Source organism: Macaca nemestrina, chromosome 1 (assembly GCF_043159975.1).
Source record: "Macaca nemestrina isolate mMacNem1 chromosome 1, mMacNem.hap1, whole genome shotgun sequence".
In the NCBI taxonomy this organism is placed as follows: Eukaryota; Metazoa; Chordata; class Mammalia; order Primates; family Cercopithecidae; genus Macaca; species Macaca nemestrina.
The window spans coordinates 70,558,048-70,583,209 of NC_092125.1; the positions used below are offsets into that span (position 1 = coordinate 70,558,048).

The 25,162-nt window shown below is 46.6% G+C and overlaps 1 protein-coding gene across 6 annotated transcripts in view; it reads right to left on the reverse strand.

Moving 5' to 3' along the window:
• PACC1 (proton activated chloride channel 1) overlaps positions 1–22,751 on the reverse strand; it is a 43,284-nt gene extending 20,533 nt beyond the window's left edge. Inside the window, exons 1-5 of one of the 6 annotated variants that reach the window (XM_071080164.1) lie at positions 22,572–22,741; positions 18,988–19,105; positions 18,252–18,348; positions 4,601–4,723; positions 1,242–1,451 (exon numbers count right to left, since the gene is read on the reverse strand). In XM_071080164.1, coding sequence (XP_070936265.1) covers positions 1,242–1,451; positions 4,601–4,723; positions 18,252–18,348; positions 18,988–19,005 — 448 coding nt within the window. In that variant the 5' untranslated portion in view covers positions 19,006–19,105; positions 22,572–22,741. Of the gene's footprint in view, positions 1–1,241; positions 1,452–4,600; positions 4,724–18,251; positions 18,349–18,987; positions 19,106–21,730; positions 22,131–22,571 lie in introns of those variants that run through there. The other 5 variants (XM_071080171.1, XM_071080162.1, XM_011761282.2 and 2 more) reach the window with 5 other exon arrangements.
• Between the last annotated feature and the right edge of the window lie 2,411 nt (positions 22,752–25,162).

Sequence of the window (25,162 nt, forward strand, 5' to 3'; positions counted from 1 at the left end):
AGCCACCCTGATGCCCACATCAAAACCCGGTCCCCCTCAGAGCCTTGTTCCACACCCTCCGAGGGAGTGTCTCTTGACTCAGCCCCGCTGTGCCATCCCTCTGGGCCAACACCCACCTGCAGAATCGCTGGGAGGCTCTAAGCTGTGGAATTCCTCAGAACTCATTTTGTCTCTTAGACTGGGAGCCCCAAGTGTGCGAGTCACATCCCAAGAGTCCCTCCCTCTTCCCAGCCCAGGCACCTCTACGGACAGTAGCTGTCCAGCCTCAAGGGCAGCAATGCTGAGACGGCAGCACACGGTATCAGAGACAGACTTCAGAGAGACTAAGAGACCACACAGAGAAAGTAAAACCTACAGATAAAGAAGACTCAAGCAGACACACAGAGAAGAGGGACAAACACAAGACAGGAAGAGATGGGCAGAGGAGCCATGACCAGCACAACTGACTCTCCTGGAGGCTGGCAGGAAGCCCCAGAGAGAGGGCACCTGGACTCTGACTCTGCCATGTGAGCAGGCCCTCCCGCAGGTCACTCAGGGGCATCTGTGGACAGAGCAGGTGGCACACACTGGGTAGACAGGGCCAAAGTCACACAGCTCATGCCTCCTCATTTACTCTACAGCCCCCAGAGCATCCAGTGCCAGCCTGTAGCCCAGAGCAGACAGCCTGCTCTGTAGCAGAGCGGACTCCCACTCAGGGACCAGACACCCCAGTGGGACAGGTATACCCAGTGTGGCCTGGGAGTCCCTCTCCAGGCAGGGTTCCTGTCTACCTTGAATGGTCTCACCTCCCCTATCACCCTCCCCACCCCACAGTCCAGCCTTGACTCCTGCTTCTCCTCATCCCTGCCCTCTGGCCCCAGCCAAGTTAGTCTCATCCTCTCCAGAGAAGCCCTCTGCCTCCCTAGACACCCCTTCGCTCTGCTGATCCCCATCCCAAAGACACTCTCTTCCCATCTATGTGCTTTTCAAGGCCCAGCTCAAATCCTACCTCTCTGCCAAACTTTCCCTGACCCCTCTAGTAGCCTGCAATAGCTACTCTAGGCTCTGTTCATTTCTCTCCTCAGCATGTACCACACTCCCAATAGCAGCTCTTTGGGTGTAGACACTATACCTAGACTATGCTTGGTTGGACTCCTCTGCCCTGCCCATAGTGCCACAAATACAATGGCAGCTCAGGGAGTATCTGCCAGCCGACACCCTAGATCTGGGGCCCTGATGCCTGGCCCAGGGGCAGGCTCTACCTGGGGCATCATAGCGATCCACTTCCTTGTAAGACACAGACATGACAGGGTGCTTGAGTTTCTCACGAAAGTCTGTGATGGTCTGGTAGACCAGGAAGACGGCCACAGCCATGAGCAGCAGGTAGATGAAGATGAGCAGGACCGAGAAGACGTTCTTCAGGCAGGCCTTGCTGAAGCGGATGCTGCTGGAGGCAGACTCGCTGTCCAGGCCTGACAACAACAAAACACCACGTGACCCAGGACACAGGGACAAGGTACAGCCAGAGATGGTCAGCAACCTCCAAGCCCTTGCCTACCTCACCAAGGAGGTGAGATCACCTGCACGCCCAACCTTTCCACCTCACCCCATAAATCCTAACAAAGGGCACCTGTAAACATTTACTACACAGCTTCTCTGCCAGGCAGAGGACACCAAGCTGAAGGAGACTTATTCATTGTCTTTAAGGAGTTTACTCTCAAAAGAAAAAAGATAAAAGATAAAAAAATAAATAAAAATTTTAAAAGAACAAGCAAAAAACAGAACAGAAAAAAGGAGTTTACTCTCTAGAGGGATAGGCAGTTACAATCCAACAGCCTACCTCTCTGGCCTTATCCCTCACCACTCCACTTCCCCAATTCTCCCAGCTCTACCTCTCCTCATCGACTTTCTGTTCTTCTGGCGTGCCCTGCTCAACCCGGGAGCCTCTCACATTTACCATTGCCTCTGCTTGATTTTCTTTTCTTTCACAGCTGACGCCTCACTCATCCTAAGCCCCGAAAGCTTTTTGCTTGGCATCTGGCTTCCAACAGTGACAGAGTAGCTTGGTCACGCTATCCTTCCATGGAAGCATTTTAATTTAGAAAGACATTTTATAGGCCAGGCGCAGTGGCTCACGCCTGTAATCCCAACACTGTGAAGGCCGAGGCGGGCGGATCACCTGAGGTCAGGAGTTCGAGACCAACCTGACCAACACGGTGAAACCCCATCTCTACTAAAAATACAAAATTAGCTGAGCATGGTTGCACATGCCTGTAATCCCAGCTACTCAAGAGGCTGAGGCAGTAGAATCGCTTGAACCCAGGAGGCGGAGGTTGCAGTGAGCCAAGATCGTGCCATTGCACTCTAGCCTGGGCAACAAGAGCGAAACTCTGTCTCAAAAAAAAAAAAAAAAAAGAAAGAAAGAAAGACAGACATTTTCTTGAAAAAGCCTCTCCTGACCCCTAACCTTTATTTGGGCACCTCTTCCTGAATGTCCCCTACTTTATCACTCTGCAATGTCATGTCTATACATCTTTTTCTCCCCCTAGGCTGTGAGTTCCATGAGGGCAGGGATGGGGGCCAGTCTTATCCATAACTGAATCCTTAGCCCTTCATGCTATGCCTGGAACATTCTGCATTTACATGGTGACTGATTAAACACGTCCTGATGCCATTGGTACAACACAACTCTGTCTCCCCTACCTCCCTCACAAAATCCTGAGACTAGAAGCTAGATTAATCTCTGTTATGGGCAAAACTGTATCCCCTACCCTCAAATTCAGGTTGAAGCCCTAACCCTCAGTGTGACTATATTTAGAGACAGGGCCTTCATGGATATAATTAAGGTTAAATGTGGCCATAAGGATGAGGCCTGATCCAATAGGACCAGAATCCTTATAAGAGGAGGAGACACTAGGAGCACAAGCACACAGGAAAAAAGTTCATGTGAGGACACAATGAGAAGGCAGCTGTCTGCAAGCCAAAGAGAGAGGCCTCACCAGAAATCAACCCTGCTGGCACCTTGATATTGGACTTCTCGCTTCCAGAACTGTGAGAAATAAATTTCTATTGTTTATGCTACTCATCTGTGGCATTTTGTTACAGCAGTCCGAGCTGACTAAGATACTCCCACAGGGTTCCCTGTGCCCTCTCTGCTCCTCAGCTGAAAATGGAACTCCCTGAGAAGAAGCCCTATTTCCTCCACAGCCCAGGTTTGCACAAGGCTGAGAACAAGGGAAGCATCTGAACATAGGCCCCAAAAGGTATCTGCTTGGCATCTGGCTTCCAACAGTGACAGAGTAGCAGTGTCACATCACCCTTCCACAGACAACAAATATAAACTTTGGACAACATATTTTAAATTATTTGAAGGCACTAAGAGAATGATCAAAAGCAGGTAGAAATTGAAAGAGAGGCTACCCTTGAAAGAGAACTGTACTTGGTGAGATTTATATATCTGTAGCTTTTTGCCTAAGAATACATGCCAATCCCTATAAGGCATGGTTCAGAGTGACAGGGACAAAGTTCAGGGCTGGAAGGGCAGCCAGAAAGTTCAGACGAAACCTTGAAAGGGAGGGAGCCACATAGGGGGTGAAACTCCCAAATCGGCAACTAAATATATGTTCAGATCCTTGGCTGGAGAACCCAAGGGGGCCAGCACAAAGTAACAACTGGAAATTGAAAGAACTGCATGGAGATTTCAACTACGGCTAATGCAGTGGAGATAGGAGTTTAGAGCTGAGCTTAAATCTTGCCATACTAACTATATGCCAAGGAAAAAAAATACCCTTCTGAAGATCATAACAGAATCTAGAATCTCTACATCATTCATAATGTCCAGTGTTCAATCAAAAATCACTAGTCATGCTAAGAAACAAGAAAATGTGACCCATACTCAAGAAAAAAGCAATCTATAGAAACCAACACCAAGATAACCCAGTGATGCAATTTAGCAGAGAGTAACTTTATGGCACTTAAAGGAAAATATCTGAATAAGGAATAAAGACAAGATCAATAGAGAAACAGAAACTAATAACAACAGCCAAATATATAGAATTTCAGTTTTGCAGGATGAAAAAGCTTTGTGGAGATGGATGGTGGTGATGGTTGCACAGCAGTATGAATGTGCTTAGTATCACTGAGCTATACATTTTAATAGGTAAGACGATGAGTTTTACATTATATGTATCTAACCACTGTAAAAATGTTTCATTAAATTTAAAAAAAAAGATGGAAATTCCAGATCTGACAAGAAATAAATGAAGTAAAAAGTTCACTGTATATTTTAATAGCAAAAGATGGCAGAAAAAGAGTCAGTGAACTTGAAGTTAAATCAACAGAAACTATCCAATCTGAAGAAAATATTGAAAGAAAAAAAAAAAATGGAGCCCAGATAATTGTTACAGTATCTAGCAGTGTAATGACATGTAACTGGAGACAGAAAATAGGTCACAAAAAATATCTGAGGCCAGGCACCGTGGCTCACACCTGTAATCCCAGCACTGTGGGAGGCTGAGGCAGGTGGATCACAAGATCAAGAGATCGAAATCATCCTGGCCAATGTGGTGAAACCCTGTCTCTACTACAAATACAAAAATTAGCTGGGCATGGTGGCATGCACCTGTAATCCCAGCTACTTGGGAGGCTGAGGCAGGAGAATCGCTTGAACTCGGAAGGCAGAGGTTGCAGTGAGTTGAGATCACGCCATTGCACTCCAGCCTGGGAAACAAGAGCAAAACTCCATCTAAAAAAAAAAAAAAAAAATCTGAAAAAAACAATGGCCCAAAACTGTAGAAAGACATCAACTTACAGATCCAAGAAGCTCAATAGATGCCAACCAGGATAACTAAAAAAAAAAAAAAAAAAAAAAATTGCGAGGCAAATCATAGTCAAACTGCTAATGTAAAGAAAAGAGAAAAATCTTGAAGGCAGTGAGGGAAAAAATATATATATATATATATCTATACATAGATATATATTACATATAGTGCACTGATACTAACTACAACCAATTTCTGAACAGAAATAATGGAGGCCAGAAGACAACGGAACATCTTCAAATGCTGAAACAAAAAATATTTTTCGTCTACCAGTATAATTCTCTAACCAGCAAAAGTTCAAAAATGAAGATGAAATAAAGATATTTTGAAACACAATGGCTGAAAGAATTCATCACTAGCAGACCTGCACTACAATGCATGCTAACAAAAATTCTGAAAGCTAAAAGGAATTGACACTTAGATGGTAACTCTCAGATGTAAAGAGCACTGAAAATGTTAAATAAGTGAGTAAAACAAAAAGCTACTTTAAAAAAGGTTAAGACTGCCTACAGCAGAAATTACTCAACAATATTGTAAGGTTTATAACTTGCAATAAAGAAAAAACAGAGAAACAAACAAAAAAACCCAGCAAGACAAATAGAAAACAGCAAAATGGTAGTCAAATCCAGCCATATCAATAATTACATCAAATGTAAATGGACTAAACCATCCAATTAAAAAGCAGAGACTGTCAGTCTGGATTAACAACAAAACCCAACCATATGCTTTGATAGCAGATTTCAAATACAAAGACACAAAAGAGTATCTGCTCATAACTATTTCATTTTACTTTATTTAAAGCACAAAAGCAGGCGCAGCACAGAACTATCCAAGCCTCTTGGATTGCTAAAGACAAGGAAATAATTCATTCTTTACTTATACAAGATCAAGCACCAACTCTACATGCAAGATTTTGTACTAGGTGCTTCAGGGAGATACCAAATGAAGGACTGATGGTCTCTGATCCAAAGTGCTACAGAATTCAGAAAGATGTAAGGGTATAAAACATTAGGTTTCCTTCAACTGGAGGAAGAATGGGAAGCACAGGGAGAGGGGCAGTTATCAGCAAAGACTCTGTGGAGGGGGTCATGTTAGTTCTGCACCTAAACCACAAGGAGAATTTTAAGGAAGAAATAATTTGGTTTCCATTATTCATTTATTTTCTGACTGAAAGAGCAGATATACTGTGCAGTGGTTAAGAGCATGAGCTTTAGAGTCAGAGTTTTGAGCTCCAGCTGCAGCTTTGCTACTAACTACTCCATGATCCTAGACAAGTTACTCAGTGCTCTTAAAGCCTTACATTTTTATCATTTCCATTTTACAGGATTTTTGAGAGAAGTAAATGAGAGAATGTTGCAAAATGCATTACATAGGGCCTGCTCAATGGTAACAATTATTGGTACCAAAGAAACAGAATGTACCCTCTACCCTTCAAACAATGAAGTGCTCAATTATGAAAATAGCAAAAATAAAGATCATAGAACTATAATCTCTTTTGAAAAATAAATCTGAAAAGATATATGCTGAAAATAAAACGGAGGCAGGGCAGAATGTAGTGTCTTTCACATAGTAGGCATGTAATGTTTCCATGTTTGTCAAATGAATAAATAACCCAAATAATAGATGAACTAAGTCTTGCCATGCTAACTCAATCCATCAGAGAATATTAGTGCAATTAAGCATGTAAAACTATAAACCAATGAATGTTCCTTGCTGTTTTTTGGCAAAATACTTTAGAAAGTTTTTACTTTACACAGGAATGCCAATTTCCAGAACCGTCTGTGAGGCCCCTTTAGGTTTTAAGGAATAAGTTACTATGGGCAGTGGAGGTTTACCCTACAGGTACAAGGATAAGTGAGAGCCCAGGAAACCCAATGGATAGCTGAGAGCTAAGCCACCAAGGTCCACAGCAGCTCTAGTTGTCCAAAAGGAATTAAAGCAATTCTTTCTCATCTCAGCTTCTTTTGTGTTTGATTTCACTTTTGCCTCTACCTATTGCTAATAGACACTGGTCAGTTTCTGCTCCTTCATGCCTTTTCTCTCTGCCTTCTTTACATGTTTCTCTCATGACCCTGCTCCACTTTACTAAGTCCTTCTCCATGAGTCTTGCATTCAAATTCTCCCCCAGAGAGTATCCTGTATAGGGTGTTCCACCAGATACCTCACAAGACACTGACCTCCTTCATGCCCAGCCTATAGATGGCCTCCCTTTGTTGGGTGCTGACCCCTGAGCAGTCAGCTGTAGCTGGGCTGCAGGGCCACAGGATCTATGCACAGGAACCCACCCATAGCTATTTAGCTTGGAAGGTACAACCAACTCCCACGGTCCAAATGGGACCATGGGTATCCTTCAAAACCTGGTGGGTGAAAATACATCCACTGTCATGAGCTGCTCATAACTGCAGTGGCAATGAGTACCAGCCGACTACATTCTAATGGGGTTTGAAAAGATCACAAGATAAAACTGAAGGAACTCTGAAGTGACTGATTTGTTGCATAACATCTGAATCTAATTTTTAAGAGTTGATAGGGACCTAAAAGGCCATCTGGCCCAACTCTACTCTTTGTACAACAATCCAGATCCCACAGCCAGTAACTGGCACAATCAGAATGAGAGAGTCTTAGAGTCCTGGCTCCTAGCCCAATGCTCTTTCCCTATACAACTGTGAGCAATAATATTTAAAATTACAGTCATCAATAATAAAAGATGTAATTGAAATAATATAACTTCGTAACAAGTAGAGAAGTCTGAAATACTTTTTCTCTTTTTTTTTAAGAGACAGGGTCTCACTCTGTCACTCAGGCTGGAGTGCACTGGTATGATCATAGCTCACTGCAGCCTTCAACTCCTGGACTCAAGTGGGGTCTGGCTCTGTCACTCAGGCTGGAGTACAATGGCATGATTTTGGTTCACTGCAACCTCCACCTCCCAGGCTCAATCAATCCTCCCATCTCAGCCTCCTGAGTCGCTGGGACTACAGGTACGTGCCACCATACCCAGCTAATTTTTGTATTTATTGTAGAGATGGGGTTTCATCATGTCACCCAGGCTGGTCTAGAACTCCTGCACTCAAGCAATTTACCCACCTCAGCCTCTTAAAATGCCAGGATTACAGTCACAAGCCACTGTACCTGACCTGGAAAACTTTTTTTTTGCTTTTTTTGTTTTTTTGTTTTTTTTTGAGATGGAGTTTCACTCTTGTTGCCCAAGCTGGAATGCAATGGTGCAATCTCGGCTCACTGCAACCGCCGCCTCCTGGGTTCCAGCGATTCTCCTGCCTCAGCCTCCCGAGTAGCTGGGATTACAGGTATGCACCACCACATCCAACTAATTTTTTGTATTTTTAGTAGAAACAGGGTTTTACCATGTTAGCCAGGCTGGTCTCGAACTCCTGACCTCAGGTGATCTGCCTGCCTCAGCCTCCCAAAGTGCTGGGATTACAGGGGTGAGTCACAGCGCCTGGCCCAGAAAACTTCTAAGACAAACTCTATACTACATCCAGGCTGAACAATATAATAAAAAGGAACAATAACTGGCATTTGTGGACAGGTGTATCCACTCTGCATTAAGCCAGATAAACATGATTTGAAATGTTTTGCCTTCACGATGGCCTTGGCTAGGGAAAGAGATGAAGTTCTCCCTACATGTCCTTGAAAATTCTAAAAATAGGAATAAAACAAAAAGGTCACATGCCAATTCCATCACTGCAACTCATCTGGTAGAGGTACTTGGAACAAATTACTCTCATGGGAACACTGACCAAAAGTCTTCTCTTCTGTTTTACTCACAGAAGCCAAGTTTAGCTTCTTTACAGGGCTCTTCTTGATCCACAAATAGGAGTGTGATCTAAATAAAAACTGTAAAACTATTTACTTATCCTCCACACTTGCTATAAGTAACACTCCAATTCTAAAACTAGACACCATTATACTTTATCATAAAAAAAAAAAAGGTGCTGGTTATTTGATAAAATGTCCCACGCACTCTGTAGTGAGAAAACTGAACACTGGCTTTTTGTGGCAAACTGGATGAATGTGCTTTAAAAGTACACATCCTTTAAATGAATGCAAACTCAGGGTAGTAGGAAGACAAAAATAATGCACAAGATGTCCCAGGGAAAGGTAGTTTATATGCTTTGTAAAACCCATGACAGAATTCCTTCAAAAACCCTGAACTTGTCCCAGAATGCAAGTTTATCCACTAAGGGGATCTGTGATGGGCAATTCAGTTCTTGAAAATATCATGGAACCTCTATTCAGAGGAAAGGGGCTTGGCTGTCTGCTGTAATCCTGTGAAACTCCACCTTGCAGGGAGCACTGAGCTAAGAGGCATTCTGAATTTTCTGCCTACCTTTTTTTTCTGTTGTTTAGTGTGGTCAATTTTGTGTCTTCTTTTTTAGATATAATTTACATACCATACAATTTACCCTTTTAAAGTAAATATATTCAGCACTTTTTAGTATATTCACAAGATGTATAACCACCACCACTATCTAATTACAGAAAATTTTAATTACCCAAAAAGAAACTCCATACCTGAGAGTGGTTACTTCCTCTTTTCTGGCAACCACTAATTTAATTTCTGTCCCTATGGATTTGCCTGTTCTGGACATTTCACATAAAGGGCATCATATATGTGGCTGTGTCTGACTTCTCTCACTTAATATAATGTTTTCAAGATACAGCCAGGCGTGGTGGCTCACGCCTGTAATCCCAACACTTTAAGAAGCTGAGGTGGGAGGATCACCTGAGGTCAGGAGTTCAAGACCAGCCTGGCCAACATGGCAAAACCCCGTCTCTACTAAAAATACAAAAATTAGCTGGTCATGGTGGCACATGCCTGTAATCCCAGCCACTTGGGAGGCTGAGGCAGGAGAATCACTTGAACCCAGGAGGCAGAGGTTGCAATGAGCCGAGATGGCACCACTGCCCTCCAGCCTGGGCAACAAAGAATCTTGTCTCAAAAAAAAAATTCATCCAAGTTACAGCATGCATCAGTTCCTCATTCTCTTTTTTTTTTTTTTTTTTCTTTTTTTTTGAGACGGAGTCTCCCTCTGTCACCCAGACTGGAGTGCAGTGGCACCATCTTGGCTCACTGTAACCTCTACCTTCTGGGTTCCAGTGATTCTCCTGCCTCAGCCTCCTGAGTAACTGGGATTACAGGTACACACCACCACATCTGGCTAATTTTTCATATTTTTGGTAGAGACGGGGTTTCACCATGTTGGCCAGGCTGGTCTTGAACTCCTGACCTCAAGTGATCCACCCACCTCAGCCTCCCAAAGTGCTGGGATTACAGGTGTGAGCCACCGCGTCCAGCCAGTTCCTCATTCTTTTATTGCCAAATAATATTCTATTGTGTGAATGTACCATTTTACTTATCCATGCATCAGCTGATAGTCATTTGGCTTATTTCACTTTTTGGCTATTACAAATAAAGCTTCTATGAACATTCAGGTACACGTTTTTGGGAGATTTAAGTTTTCATGTAGACGTAAGTTTTCATTTCTCATGAATATACACCTAGGAGTGGAATTGCTGGCCCATATGGTAACTCTGTAGTTAACCTTTTGAGGAACTGCCAGACTATTTTCCACAGCAGCTGCACCACTTTACATTCCCACCAGCAACGTATGGGGGTTCCAATCTCTCTACATCCTTGCCAAAACTTATTATCCATTTTTAAAAATTATAACCATCCTAGTGGGTGTGAAGTGGTATCTCATCGTGATTTAGAGCTGCATTTCCCTGATGACTAATGATGTTGGCATTATTTCATGTGCTTCCCAGTCATTTGTATATCTTCTCCGGAGAAATGTCTATTCAGATTCCTTGCCCGTTTTTAAACTGAGTTTTATTTGTCTCTATTGTTGAATTGTAGGCGTTCTTTACATATTCTAAATATCAGTCCCTTATCAGATATACGATTTGCAAATACTTTTTCCCATTATGTGGGCTGTCTTTTCACTTTCTTGATAGTGTCCTTTGATACACAAAAGGTCTTCTTTTGTGGGGGAGGGGAATGGAGTCTCACTCTGTCACCCAGGCTGGAGTGCAACAGCACAAGCTCAGCTCACTAGAACCTCCGCCTCCTAGATTCAAGCAATTCTCCTGCCTCAGCCTTCTGAGTAGCTGGAATTACGGGCATGGGCCACCACACCTGGCTGACTTTGTATTTTAACAGAGGCAGAGTTTCACTATGTTGGTCAGGCTGGTCTCAAAATCCTGACCTCTGGTGATCCACCCGCCTCGACCTCCCAAAGTGCTGGAATTACAGGCGTGATCCACCATGCCCAGCTAAGGTTTTCATTTTGATAAGGTCCAATGTATGAATTTTTTGTCTATCCCATTATATACAGTTGTTTTCATGGAGAACTGATTGTTATGACTAATTAACCGAGGGTTTTCCTCAGTTTGATTACATCTCTGATGTAAGAAAGTGCTTATTCTATTAGCATGTCTGATGTCATTTCTCCCTTTGAACAGAATACTAATTGGTTCTGATTCAGTTGATAGACAGGAAATGAATAGACTAAAGCTTTTAGTGCATTTTGGTAGGGAATTATGTATTCCAGAGAATAAAACTGATTTACAACCCCGCATGTTTGGGTGCTTAACTTGAACCTCTGCTGCACTGTCCTCCTTTCTTGCAGCTCCTACCTCCAGGCCCTCCATTCAATTCCTTTTCCAGCCCCAGCTCCTCTTTTGTCCCCCAAATGGGGATGTTTGTGAGGCTCAGTCTTCATAGCCCCCCTGCTCATTTTCCATCTGTTCCTGTGACCCTGCCCCCATGGGATTTCTCCAGGTTGCACAACTCCAGCCCTCCCTTCTCTCCTGTCCATCCTGCATCTGTCATTGCCTCTGGGCCATCTCGACTTCAACTGACAGTATGCCAACAACAGATAGGCTTTTTTTTTTGAGACAGGATCTCACTCTGTTGCCCAAGCTGATGTGCAGCAGTGCAATCTCAGCTCACTGCAACCTCTGCCTCCTGGGCTCAAGCGATTCTCCCACCTCAGCCTCCCAATTAGCTGGGATTATAGGTGCATGCCATCATGCCTGGCTAATTTTTGTGTTTTTTGTAGAGACGGGGTTTTGCCATATTGCCCAGGCTGGTCTTGAATTCCTGGCCTCAAATGATTCACCCATCTCAGCCTCCCAAAGTGCTCGGATTACAGGCGTGCCACCACACCTGGCCATCTTCTTTTCTGAGCCATTTGCCTCTCTAGGCTTCATCTCTATGCAGTATCATTCTCCCATCCGCCTGGCTTCAAAATTAAGAATGCTCTTTGATTTTTCCTTCTCCCCCTCCGCTACAGCAAAGCAGCCTCTCACATCAGCCTTTGCCGCAGCATGGTTGTCTCCCTTTGCCTTAAACCAGCCACATTCATCTCTTGAATCCCCACTTTACTCCTCTTACTGTCCTGTTCCAATCCTTTTAAATACCCCCTGCTCCCTACTAGATAATGTACAGACCCTGACACTCAGACCCCTCCACAATCTGACCAAGTCTCTTTCCTACCTCACCTCCCTCTACTTCGCTCACCAGCCCTCTGCCCCAACCACACCGTGTTATTCATGATCTCCAACATGTCCTGTTTTATTCCCATCTCTATACAGTTGCTCATGTAATCTCCCTTCCCTAGCCAGTCTCTTCTTTTTCACCTACGTGTTACCTTTCCTTCAGAGTAATCCCACCTTCACAAACCAGCCAGCCTTCCTTCCTTTTTTTTTTTTCCCCCCAAGTAGCTGGGACTACAGGCGTGCACCATTCCTGGCTAATTTTTGTATTTTTATTTTTTGAGATGGAGTCTTGCTCTATCACCCAGGCTGGAGTGCAATGGCACAATCTCGGCTCACTGCAACCTCTGACTTCCCGGCTTCAAGCAATTCTTCTGCCTCAGCCCCCCGAGTAGCTGGGATTACAGGCACCCGCCACCATGCCCGGCTAGTTTTTTGGTATTTTTAGTAGAGACGTAGTTTCGTCACATTGGCCAGGCCGGTCTCGAACTCCTGATCTCAGGTGTTCTGCTCGCTTTGGCCTCCCAAAGTGCTAGGATGAGCCACAGCGTGAGCCCCTTCACGTGTGAGCCACAGGGTCAGGCCACTTCATTCATTCTGAAGCATCTGACTCTACCATTTCTTTGGCCCTCATTCATTCATTCCAGTTGGCTCACTTGCTCCTAGATGAGATGCTGTCCTGCTCTAAATCCCCACTGCTCTCCCCCATAGGACAAATAAGTACTGAGTACCTACAGTACTCATACTCCATAGAAGTCTGAGTTCTACGGAGTCATACTTCCACACTACCACTACACTCCACACTAGGCACTCGAGTAACAGTAAAGGAGGAGAAGACAAAATCTGTGTGCCTCACAGAACTTGTGGGGCACTGCCAAGGGGTGGATAACAATTAACTGAATAATTAAACTCAATAAATGTGACCTATCAACTGTGTTAACTGTTACAAAGGAAAGCATATCACAGGGAGAAAGGGACCTCATCAGGGAAGTCAAGGAAGGCTCAGAAGGAGGGACAAGTTCTTCTTTGGTAACTGGCCTTCTGTCTCTATGTGTCTGAGCTCCTGGAGGAACTTACTCACCCTCTCTGTGGTGTTAGCACTTGGCATAACAAGTGAAGCAGTCCTGAAGTGATCTGCTACAGGGAAGGGAGAATTTGGAGCAGGAAAGCTCTCATCTAGGAACAACTGAGCCAGAGTCAAGACACCTTCGGAGGTAGCCCTGAGTGCAGATTTGAGCCCTGCCACTTATGAGCTCTGAGCATGTTCCTTAACGTCTGTGCCTTGGGTTCCTCATCTATAAACTAGGACTAACCATTCACCTCACAGAGTGGCCGTGAAGATTACAGGATAAAGTGTATATAAAAAGTCCTACAGGCTCGAAGCGGTGGCTCACACCTGTGATTTCAGCACTTTGCGAGGTCAAGGTAGGAGGATCACTTGAGCCCAGGAGTTTGAGACCAGCCTGGGCAAGACTGAATGACCCTGTCTCTAAAAAAAAATTTAAAAATTAGCCAGGTATGGTGGCACACACCTACAGTCCCAACTACTTGGGAGGCTGAAATGAGCCATGATCATACCACTGCACGGTAGCCCAGCCCACAAAGCAAGGTACCATCTCAAAAAAAAAAGCCCTACACAGGCCTAGTACATGAAAGCACTCTCAAAATGGCAACCACTATCGTTACCATTATTATTATTATTATTATTATAAGACTCAAAGGGGCTGAGCATGGTGGCTCACGCCTATAATCCCAGCACTTTGGGAAGCTGAAGAGGGCGGATCACTTGAGGTCAGGAGTTTGAGACCAGCCTGGCCAACATGGCAAAACCCCGTTTCTACTAAAAATACAAAAATTAGCCAGGAATGATTGCAAGTGCCTATAATCCAGCTACTCGAGACGCTGAGGCATAAGGAATGCTTGAACTCAGGAGGTGGTGGGTGCAGTGAGCCAAGATCATGCCACTGCATTGTAGCCTGGTTGACACAGCGAGACTGTCTCCAAAAAAAAAAAAAAAAAAAGACTCAGAGGCAAGAAATGAGCTCTGAGAGTTTTGTATCAGTCCATCAAATTTGAGCCAACTCACTACTGACCCAGCCAAATAGACTCCTGAGATCTGGATCTTCCGTGATTTAGAAAGGAATGAGCCTAGCCCATCTGGTTCCCCCAAAGCAAGTGGGAATGCTCTTGCCAGTTGAACTTCCCAAACATTTACAGTTGTAATATCCAAGATCGCTAGTCACAGGTCAACATAACAGACTTACTTAATAATCATGAAAATGATTCCCAAAATTTGCTCTGCCTGAGGCCTGGCTTCCTATTCTGATTGACCCCCGGCTTTGCAGCCTCAGGAATCTGAGGCAAAAGAGAGGCTGCTAAGATCCAAGGTCATTAGGGCCACCTCCTGATTTACCTGGGTACTTCTCTATGAAAGGAAACACAAAGGCGAGCCTCATCTTTCCAAGTCTGGCCCCCCTCCTCTTCTTCCTCCTACCTCCATCTATGCACTTCTGGTTGGGGGCAACAGGGTAGTGCATGGTGTGGTAGGCAGAATATAGGCTCCCAAAGATGTCCAAGTGTTAATCCTTAGAACCTGTAAATATGTCAAGTTGCATGGAAAAGGGGAATTAAGGCAGCAAATGGGACTAAGGTTGTTAATCAGCTGACTTTAAAGCAGGGAGATTATCCTGGGTTACCTGGGTGGGTCCGATGTGTTCACAAAGGCCCTTTAAACATGGGAAAAGGAGGCAGGAAAGTCAGCGTCAAAGTGAAGTGATGTGAGAAAGATTCCACCAGCCACTGCTGGTTTTGAAGCTGTAGGAAGGGGCCACAAGCCAAGGAATGCAGGAGGCCTCCAGAAGCTAGAAAAGGCAAAGACCAGGTTCTCTCCTCAAGCCCCTGGAATGGAATTCAGGCCTGCCAAGACAGCTTAATTTTAGCCCAGTGAGATCTATTTTGGACTCCTGACCTCCAGAACTGTAAGATAATAAATTTGTGCTTCTTTAAGTCACTAAGTTTGTGGTAATTTGTTATAGAAACAATGGAAAACTAATATACAGGTCTTTCAAGTTGTTCTCCCGGGAGCCTTAGGGCTTTAGAGGAAATGCCTCATGTCAGAGGCAGGGTTAGCCACGCCACTATCTTTTACATATTGGGCTTTAATAAAAGAATGCTTAAAATATTGTTTTGTTTCAGTGCTTTTGGTTTTTGTCTGTTTGGTGGAGGCAGGATCTCATTTTGTTGCTAAGGTTGGTCTCAAACTCCTGGCCTCAAGAGATCCTCCCATCTTGGTCTTCCAAAGTTTTGGGATTACCACCACTTAAAATAGTTTTTATAAGCCACTGACTGATGTAGGCTAGGTGCAGTGGCTCACACCTGTAATCCCAGCACTTTGGGAGGCCGAGATGGGCAGATCACCTGAGATAAGGAGTTCGAGACCAGCCTGGCCAACATGGTGAAACCCCATCTCTACTAAAAATAAAAGAGTAGCCGGGTGTGATGGCACGCGCCTGCAGTCCCAGCTACTCGGGAGGCTGAGGCAGGAGAATCACTTGAACCTGGGAAGCAGAGGTCGCAGTGAGCCGAGATTGTGCCACTGCACTCCAGCCTAGGTGACAGAGTGAGACTCCGTTTCAAAAAAAAAGAAAACACCACTGGGTCGGGCAGAGTTTGATTCAGTCTGTGTTTACCAGCTATATGACCTCCCCATGCTTTACTCAACCTCCCTAAGGTTGGGGGCCTCATCTGTAAAAGGAGGATAACCACCTCACAGGGTTGATGTGAGAATTAAATGGGGCAATGGGGTAGGACAGATCCTGGCACAGGGGAAGCAGTCAGGAAGTGTTAGCTGCCCTTCCAGCTTCCTTCCTTCCAGGCAGTTTTTTGTTGTTGTTTTTTTTTTGGGGGCAGAGTCTCACTCTTGTCACCCAGGCTAGAGTGCAGTGGCATGATCTCGTCTCACTGCAACCTCTGCCTCCTGGGTTCAAGCGATTCTCCTGCCTCAGCCTCCCGAGTAGCTGAGATTACAGACACGTGCCACCACACCTGGCTAATTTTTGTATTTTTTAGTAGAGACAGGGTTTCACCATGTTGGCCAAGCTGGTCTCGAACTCCTGACCTCAGGTGATCCACCTGCCTCAGCCTCCCAAAGTGCTAGGATTACAGGCATGAGCCACCATGCCCAGTCCCTTCCATGCAGTCTTCTCTAAGGAGCAGGCAGAATCACATTAGTTCCTGTCTTGTTCCCCTCTCCCACAAACAGATGGGATCCACCCAAGAAGCTGAAGTCAGGCTGGGGCTTCATTCATTCACTCAACAAATCTTTATGGTGTGGTCAAGGCTAGGGTGGTGAGCAAAACAGACTGGTCTCTGCCCTCAGGGAGTTTCATTCTAGTGAAATCCCAGGCCACAGACCAATATGGGTCTATGGCCTGTTAGGAACTGGGCCAATACCGTAGGAGGTGAGCAGTGAGTGAGGATTACCGCCTGAGCTCCACCTCCTGTCAGATCAGCTGCAGCATTAGATTCTCATAGGAGTGCAAACCCTATTGTGAACTGCACATACAAGGGATCTAGGTTGTACCCTCCTTATGAAAATCTAACTATGGCTGATGATCTGAGGAACAGTTTCATCCTGAAACCATCCCCCAACTTCCATCTGTGGAAAAACTGTCTTCCCCAGACCGGTCCCTGGTGCCAAACAGTCGGGGACTGCTGTAGTAGAACAGACAGACATTAGTCAGACAAACAAACACACCATTCCAACAGCAATAGCTGGAAAGGAGAGGCGTGTGGACTATGAGACAGTGCTGGAGGGTGGGAGGTAATCTGGCCAGAAGGTTAGAGAAGGCTCTGTAGAGAAAAATGAGTAAGCTGAAAGCTGAAGAATGATTAGGCATTAACTACGTGATGAAGGAAAGTGAATTCCAGGCAGAGAAATAAAACAACAAAAAGGCCCTATGGTGAGAGGGAATGAGGCCTAAAATAAAAAAAGATCAGCATGACTGAGGGCCAGAGAAAAAGGGGATAAGGGGAAGGAAGGAATGGAGAGCTGCTCTGAAGTTCAGCTGCGTAAGTGGTAGTACCATTCCTGCAAACAGGAAATACTGGAAGAGGACCAAGCTGGGACTGAGAAGATCATGAAGTCAATTTTGGACATGTGGAGTTGAGGGAAGCTTTGAGAGATCCAAGCAGAACTATCACATGGGCAGTTGGAAATACAAGATATATAAATTTGGAGTTTGTAGGTAATCTCTGGGCTGGAGATGTAAATATGGGAGTCATGTGTGAGCAAGCAGTAGCTGAAGCAGGGGAGCAGGCCTGGGTGGAACTGCCTATGAGACTGAGAGAAAGGGGCCTGCAACCAACATTCCATGTCCAAGAGCTGGAGAGTGACCGCAGTGGAGCCTGGAAGGAGTGGCCTGAGAAGTGTTGCATCACAGAAGCTAAGGCAGTCGCGTGTATCCGGGAGGAAGAAGTAGTCAGCAGTGTCAAACATTGCCATAGGGCTCCATAAGATGCCAACTGACTGATGGGACCCTGCTTACCCAACTGAGCAGCATTACTGGATAGGCCTTGTATTTGAAAGGGGGTGCCTATTAGATCTTCTTTGACCTGGATATTAGAGGCTCACCTGCTAGCAGCTTCCAGGGAAAGAGGAACAGAAGAGCAGCGATCCAAAGCATTTGCCATTGTATGCAATGACCTGGCCTCAGGAAGTGGCTCAAACTGGAGTTAAGAGCGGATACCAGCCTAGACATATCCTCTGTTCCAAGGCTGGTTAAATATGTATGGCTTTAAAACTAGGGCAATACTTGAGACCTGACACCAGGGTGCAGGGAAGGGGGGTCCTCCTCTCCCACAGTTGGCAAGGTGCCTGGACTGGGGCATCCGGCTGCAGCAACAGCACAGCAAAGCACCAAACCCACTCACCTGGTAAGACACCCGGACCTTGGACTTTGACCGTCTCCTTGTCCCGCTCGTCTGCCAGCTCTGAGTTCTCAACCACTTGGTCCAACTCCTCACTCAGCTAAAGGGAGAAGCAAAGAGAGCAAAGACGGGTCAGCTATGTCAGCCTTGCTTTTCTAGACTAGAATAAGAAAGCAGAAGTTGCTTCTCACTTATCGTCACCAAAAACCACATGATGTAGAATGCGCTACAGCAATTTTACAGATGAGGACACTGAAGCTCAGAAAGCTCAAGAAACTGTCTGCCCTCTATGTTCCTAGGACTACCGTAGCCAAGTACCACAAACCAAACAGCTGAAAACAGCCGAAATGTCTTCTCTCACAGTTCTGGAGGCTAGAAGTCTGAAATCAAGGTGTTGGCAGGGTTGGCTCCTTCTGCGAGTGGTGAGGGAATCTGTTCCATGCCTCTCTCCTGGCTTCTGGTGACAACCAGCAATCCTTGGAGTTTGTTGGCATGTAGAGGCATCCAATCTCCACTCTCCGTTGCCATCTTTACAAGGTGTGCTCTCTCTGTGTCTTCACATGGTCATCATCTTTAAGGACACCAGTCATGTTGGATTAGGGGCCCACCCTACTCCTGTATGACCTCATCTTCACTAATTACACCTGCAATGACCTCATTTCCAAACAAGGTCACAATCTGAGGTACCTGGGGTCAGGACTTCAACATATCTTTTTTAAGGAAGCACAATTCAACTCACAATATTTCTCATGGCCATAAAGGGAAAGATATAGCCAGGAGTCAAATCCAAGTTGGTCTAGTTCCAAAGCCCACGGTCTTAACCACTTCCCAAAGGAAGAGGAAATGCGGCTTAGAGTCTGCTGAGAGAAAAGAGGGAACAGTGAAGGTGGTGTCAGAGCTCTCTGTGGCACTCTGGCTGAAGTCCACTGACTTGGGCTGCAAATGGCAACACACAGCAGGAAGGACAGGCAGGCAATCCATCACAGGGACAGGTGCTAATTACAATCAGCAGCCTGGTAGCCAGCAATCTCAACCTCACTTCATCAATGGTCTCACCTGTCAAATGGGGACAATTATGCCACTGAGAAGGGTAGAAGGACGGAAAGGATACCATGATAATCAACAAGTCTCTGTAGGATTAAGGAGGGAGGGCAAGAGAGGTCAAGACCAGAGCTTAGAAGAGAAGCCATCCCTGAATTGGGAGGAAGAGGGGACAGTTTTCCCAAGCATTTTCTCAGGTTCACAGCATTAGTGTTTAAGGTTTCAAGACATTTTCATTAAAAACTCACCTCCAAGAGACAAGTGAAAAACAGCTCTTATGCATCTATTCTTCTATCTCCCTCTCCACGACTCCATTCCTGCCCCTTAGAATCAGGCAAAATCTCCAATTTAAAGCACTCCAAGCACAAAAGAAAAGGCCAGGTGCAGGGCCTGACATGGTGGCTCATTCCTGTAATTCCAGCACTTTGGGAGGCCGAAGTGGGTGGATCGCCTAGGTCAGGAGTTCGAGACCAGCCTGGTCAACATGGTGAAACCCCATCTCTACTAAAAATATATAAATTAGCTGGGCATGATAGCACACACCTGTGGTCCCAGCTACTTGGGAGGCTGAAGCAGGAGAATCTCTTGAACCCAGGAGGCGGAGGTTGCAGCAAGCCAAGATTACGCCATTGCACTCCAGCCTGGGTGACAAGAGTGAAACCCCATCTCAAAAAAAAGAAAGAAAAGAAAAGCAACCAGTGGGAAAGGGCAGGGAAGCTGGTGAAGGCACCAAGAGATATAAGCCACCAGTGGGAGCACAGATAAAGGGGTCCCAGAGGTCTCACTGGCCAAAGGGAGAGGAGGATGTTAGTCCTGGGAAGTCTCAAAGTTTCCTGATCCAAGCCTCACCCAGGTCGACCCTGACCCAGGTGCTAACACACTCCCACTGAGTTCCCTTCTTGACTACCCGCAGCCATAATGAGCCTGCATCCTTGTCTGCCCCTGGCCAAATTCTCAGTATATCCCACCCTCCCCAGGGAAAAATCCCCTCTCAGCAAATAAACCTACTCAGAGCTAGGTACACTCACAGAACGGTTCAGGCAAGAAAGATGCCGGCCATTCTCTGGGTGGCCCCTTTCTCTGAAGAAGGGAGAGACAGGCACCACAGAACAGGCCTCTGAAGAAGGCAAGGGGATGGCACCCTTCCAGTGCCTTCCACCTTGAAAATGCCTCCAAAGAGAAACTGTGTCTACCCTGGGCCTTGGCCCTGCAAGCGGGATAAGTGACTATATTTTAATAAACATTTTATCAGCCCTGCTAGGCCGGCTATGTGTGGATAGTGAGGCACATGTTCCTGCTAAGCCAGGACCCCCAAAGCACCCTAGACGCGGGAGCTGCCCACACCCTGTTAAAAAGAGCTATCATTCACTGTGGGGTCACTATCTGCCAGACACTGAGCCAAGCATTTTCCACACCAACTTACCTAATCCCCAAACAACCCTGAGAGGTAGGGACTTTTATTATCTTCATCTTTCAGACAAAGAAACTGAGGCTCAGAAAATTATGTGACTCAATAAAAGTCACACAAATGGCAAGAGGCACAGCCAGGACACGAACATGGGCTTTCTGACTTGAAATCCCTAATTTATCCACTGTGCTCCACACCCTCTAAACCTAAAAACTTTCAGACACATCTCTTTCCCCAGGATTCCCCCGCTGTTCAGGGTACAGAATCTAGGGGCCATGGAATCCACAGCACTGGTTAAAATCCCTCAGACTCCTTTCAGACAAAGAAAACAGATGGAATAAAGGGGATGGGAGGAGAAATATAGAAATTTGTCCAAGGCCAGGTTCCAGCCGAGATCCTACACTAAAAAATGGCAAGCCTTAGGTAGATTTTATCTACCTTCAATTTGGCTTCTCCCTCCACTGTAGGGCTAAGTCACCTGCTTTATATAGTCCACACAGCCCTTCTGTGAATCACAGTCTTTTACAAAGGGAGATATGTACAGCAGTAACTATTGACTAAGACTGAAGGCAGCAGGTTCGTATGAGAAGGACAGACAGAAATGCCAGACGGGTCTGGAAAGTGGACCCCTATGAAGCACATGGAACTTGCGGTAGCCCTTGACTTCTGGGGGCATTTTACCGAATGGAGCTTGGCGAAGGGTTGACGAAGAAATGGAGTGAGTGCATGCACAGAGGCAGAAGCACATTTTAAAACTGAGTTTCCACTGTGGCCAGACCCTAGGTGGGTAAGGAGGTGGCAAAGGTAATGGTAGACATGGCTGCTGTGCTGTACAGAGCTTTGGGAGCTTGCTGAGGCTGAGAAGTCTGGACTCTTCTGGGCAGACGAAGGGCAGCGTCAGGTCTGAGAAAAAAGGAACGCTCCGAGGTCAAGGCAGGGCCTCAAGGTAAATCTGGAGAGTATAAGAGACTGAAGGGAGCGATGGTAACACAGTATCACACTCAGAGGTTACAGCAAACACAAGGACACAAACTGGAGGAGGACCGATCTGGAACTGCCTGACCTTGGCCACTGAGGGGGCACGGTGGAGGGGCACAGAAGACGATGGGTCCCAAAGATGACCAAGGTTTGGGGCCCGAGAAGTGGAGGAGGAGGAGGAGGAGGGCAGTTTCGCTAACATAGCTGGAGAAGTCAGGAGGCAGGGCTTGCCTGGAGGAAGCGCTGGACGCACAGCCTGCAGCGCAGGACAGGGTAGAGACAAAGAACTGGAAAGTGATAAAGTCGTGGGAGGAGGTGAGGCTGGAGGGAGAGACGAAGAAGAGCGAGAACCAGCAAAGTCCATGAAGGCACTTTTTCAAAGTTAGGCGGTCACCAAAAAACAGGTAATCAATCCTGTCACCAGCCGCGAGGACCGCGAGGCCTTAGGTTTGGAGGGGGAGGATGCCGACGATGCCGACCGCGCATCAGCTCTCGCTGGGAGGAGGGCGCGGGCGCTCCACTTGTTGCAAAGAACGCCAGGTTTCTCGGGGCCACCGGGCTGCCGCTCCGCCCCGGAGCGCGGAAGGCTGGGCCTCAGGTAGCTTCAATCATTCACCTGCTGGTTACGGGTCGCGGCGCCGGGGACCCTACTCTAGACTTCGGCCATGAGACCCGCAGCATATGGAGGAGGCTGGGCGCCCGCTCCGCCGCCCCGCTTCCTTCCTGCCCCTGGGCCGCTCCTCTGCACCCCCGGAGCCCTCCCTCGACGCACCCGCCCGTCCCTCGGAAGAGCCCTCTGCCGCGCAGCCCCGACAACCCCGGCCCGCATCCGCCCAGACCCCCGGGACCCTGCTCCTCCGCCTCAAACTTCCCTTCCGTCTCTCACAACCTCGTACCTCCTGGTAGGATGTGGAGCGTTCCTGCCGGATCATGGCACAGACCAGAGCTTCGGCACACCTGAGACCGCCACAGCCCGCGGCGCCGGGAGGCAGCACTGCGGCCGCTGCACCTGGACCTACCGGCACAGCTAGGCGAATCCGGTCCGGAGGGGTGTCCCGGAGACCAGGCGTGGCGGTACTCGGCGCATGCGCCTGGTCGCTGCCGCCCGGGAGCCGCGAAAGGGTTGATGGGTAATGTAGTTCTGGACGGGGGCGCCCCTCACACCGGCTCTCACCCCGTGGGGCGGCAAATCTTGCATGTGACCCTGGGCCAGCTAAACTGGTCCTTAGACGCGTGCCTCTGCGTCTCTCACTTCCTCTCTTTGTTGGAAGGGGAGGGACGGAGAAGAGGAGTGGAAAGTGGAACAAAGTCAGATGAGTAGGAGCCCCTAATCTGTAACTGCAAGAGGAAGCTTTGCCTGGCGGTTTAAAACCGTAACAAATGTCTGGAGAGCACTTTGTATGTTAGTTACAAAGCGCTCTAACTCACATTATGCCCTTGATTCTGCAAGGAACCCTGTAAGGAGGACATTTTTCTCCCTATTTTACAAATGAGGAAACTGAGGTACTTTGTTTCAGAAAGGATGCTGGTGGAGCGGTAATCAAATGAAGAGTATTTCATCCAGGGGTAGACTGCGGAGCCCATGTTCTCTCCGTTATTCCAGGGCCAGGAGTACCCCTAGGTTCTTGTCCTGGCTCTGACCCTCTTAGGTCATGCAATGCTCCTCTCCTCGCCTTAGAATGCAACTGCTAAACCCTGCCCTGCCTGACAAGGCCTATGAAAGCAGAAAGAAAGGATCGTGCAGAGAAAGCCCAAACACGCTGTTCAGCCACAGAAGAAGCCTCAAGCCCTAGATGTGGCGTAAAATCTGGTGTTGGTCCTGTGGCAGGGTGGACCTGAAGACCACATCTTCCTCTCCTCCCACTGCCTGAAACAGCTGTTGTGTGGGGGCCCTCAGCTCCTCAGTCGTGAAGCAGATAGAGGCTGCTTGTTGTGCCTTGGTGAATGCTGCTCTGTGTCCCTTGCAGCTGCAGCTTGGTAACCCCTCCACTCAGGCCACTGGGAGCCTCTTCTCTCCTCAGTGATAAGCAGACTAGCACCAGCCACATCAAAGAACCCTGGACCTCCTGCAGAATTAGCAGTGGGAGGTCCTCATCACCTCTCCTGACCACTCACCCCATCCCAGGCCTTCTGCTCTTACATCTGTTATATGGGACAATATATATAGTGCCTAACACATTGTAGGCACTCGACAAATGTTTGTTGAATTTATGAATGGAACACTGATTCCAGTCATTTCATTTAACAGTTGCTTACCAAACAAATTAACAACAGCAGACCACTAATTAAATTCCTTACTCTATTAATTACAATGGTACTTGATAGAACAAGTTCACACAATCATAGAATATTAGAGCTGGAAGGAACCAGAGAATTCTATTCCAACCCTATCATTCCTCTCTAGTCTTTGTTGGTGTGACCAAACTGGAAGATTATGGGCTCCCACATTTGAAGGAGATACTGGTTAATAAACTATAAAATATGGCTTAACAAATACAATGTGCTGGGCACTGGGATACAGAAATGGATAAGATACCCTTGGGTCCTAGCTTTTGTGGCTCTTTCACGCAAGTGTGAAGAGACAGACCATAAAAATATAAATAGTGTTCTGTCATTGCTTCCCCCAGGTCCTCTCTCCCATTCCTTCATGAGCACACACCAGTCAGGCTTTACTCCCCTCCACTCTACTGGAACAGTGCTTGTCAAGGTCACAAGTGACCTCAGTGTTGTCACATCAGATGGCCATTTTCCCATTCTCCTCTTTCTTGATTTATCAGCCACAGTGGACTTGGTTAATCCTCCCTCCTCCTTGATACATGTTCCTCCCTGGCTTCCAGGACACCACACACTCCCAGCCTGCTCCTACCTCACTTTAAAGCCCTCCTCACAGGGTTAACATGAATTCTGCAGAGAAATAGAGTTATAATTAAGCATTAATCAGGCTGTATTTTGACCCACTTCCTTGTAACCAAAAGTCATGTGGCACTAGATACTGACCATTTATTTGCATCTCCACTGCTCCTATAGGTAGGATTTCTGACATTAGAATCATAAGGCTTTTGTTTAAGAATTGTTTAAGGCTGGACGCAGTGGCTTATGCCTGTAATCCCAACACTTTGGGAGGCCGAGGCGAGCAGATTGCCTGAGGTCAGGAGTTCAAGACCAACCTGGCCAACATGGTGAAACTTCATCTCTACGAAAAATACAAAAATTAGCCAGGCATGGTGGCGGGCACCTATAATCCCAGCCTCCCTAGCCTCCCTACTCAGGAGGCTGAGGCAGGAGAATCGCTTGAACCTGGGAGGCGGAGGTTGCAGTGAGCCAAGATCATGCCATTGCACTCCAGCCTGGGTGATGAGAGCAAAATTCTGTCTCAAAAAAAAAAAAAAATTGCTTAAGATGTTTTTCAGATCACAAATTCCAGTGAAACAGCTGACACCAACCAGTTTGAAGACACCAACAGAGGAATGGAATCAGCATGAGAATA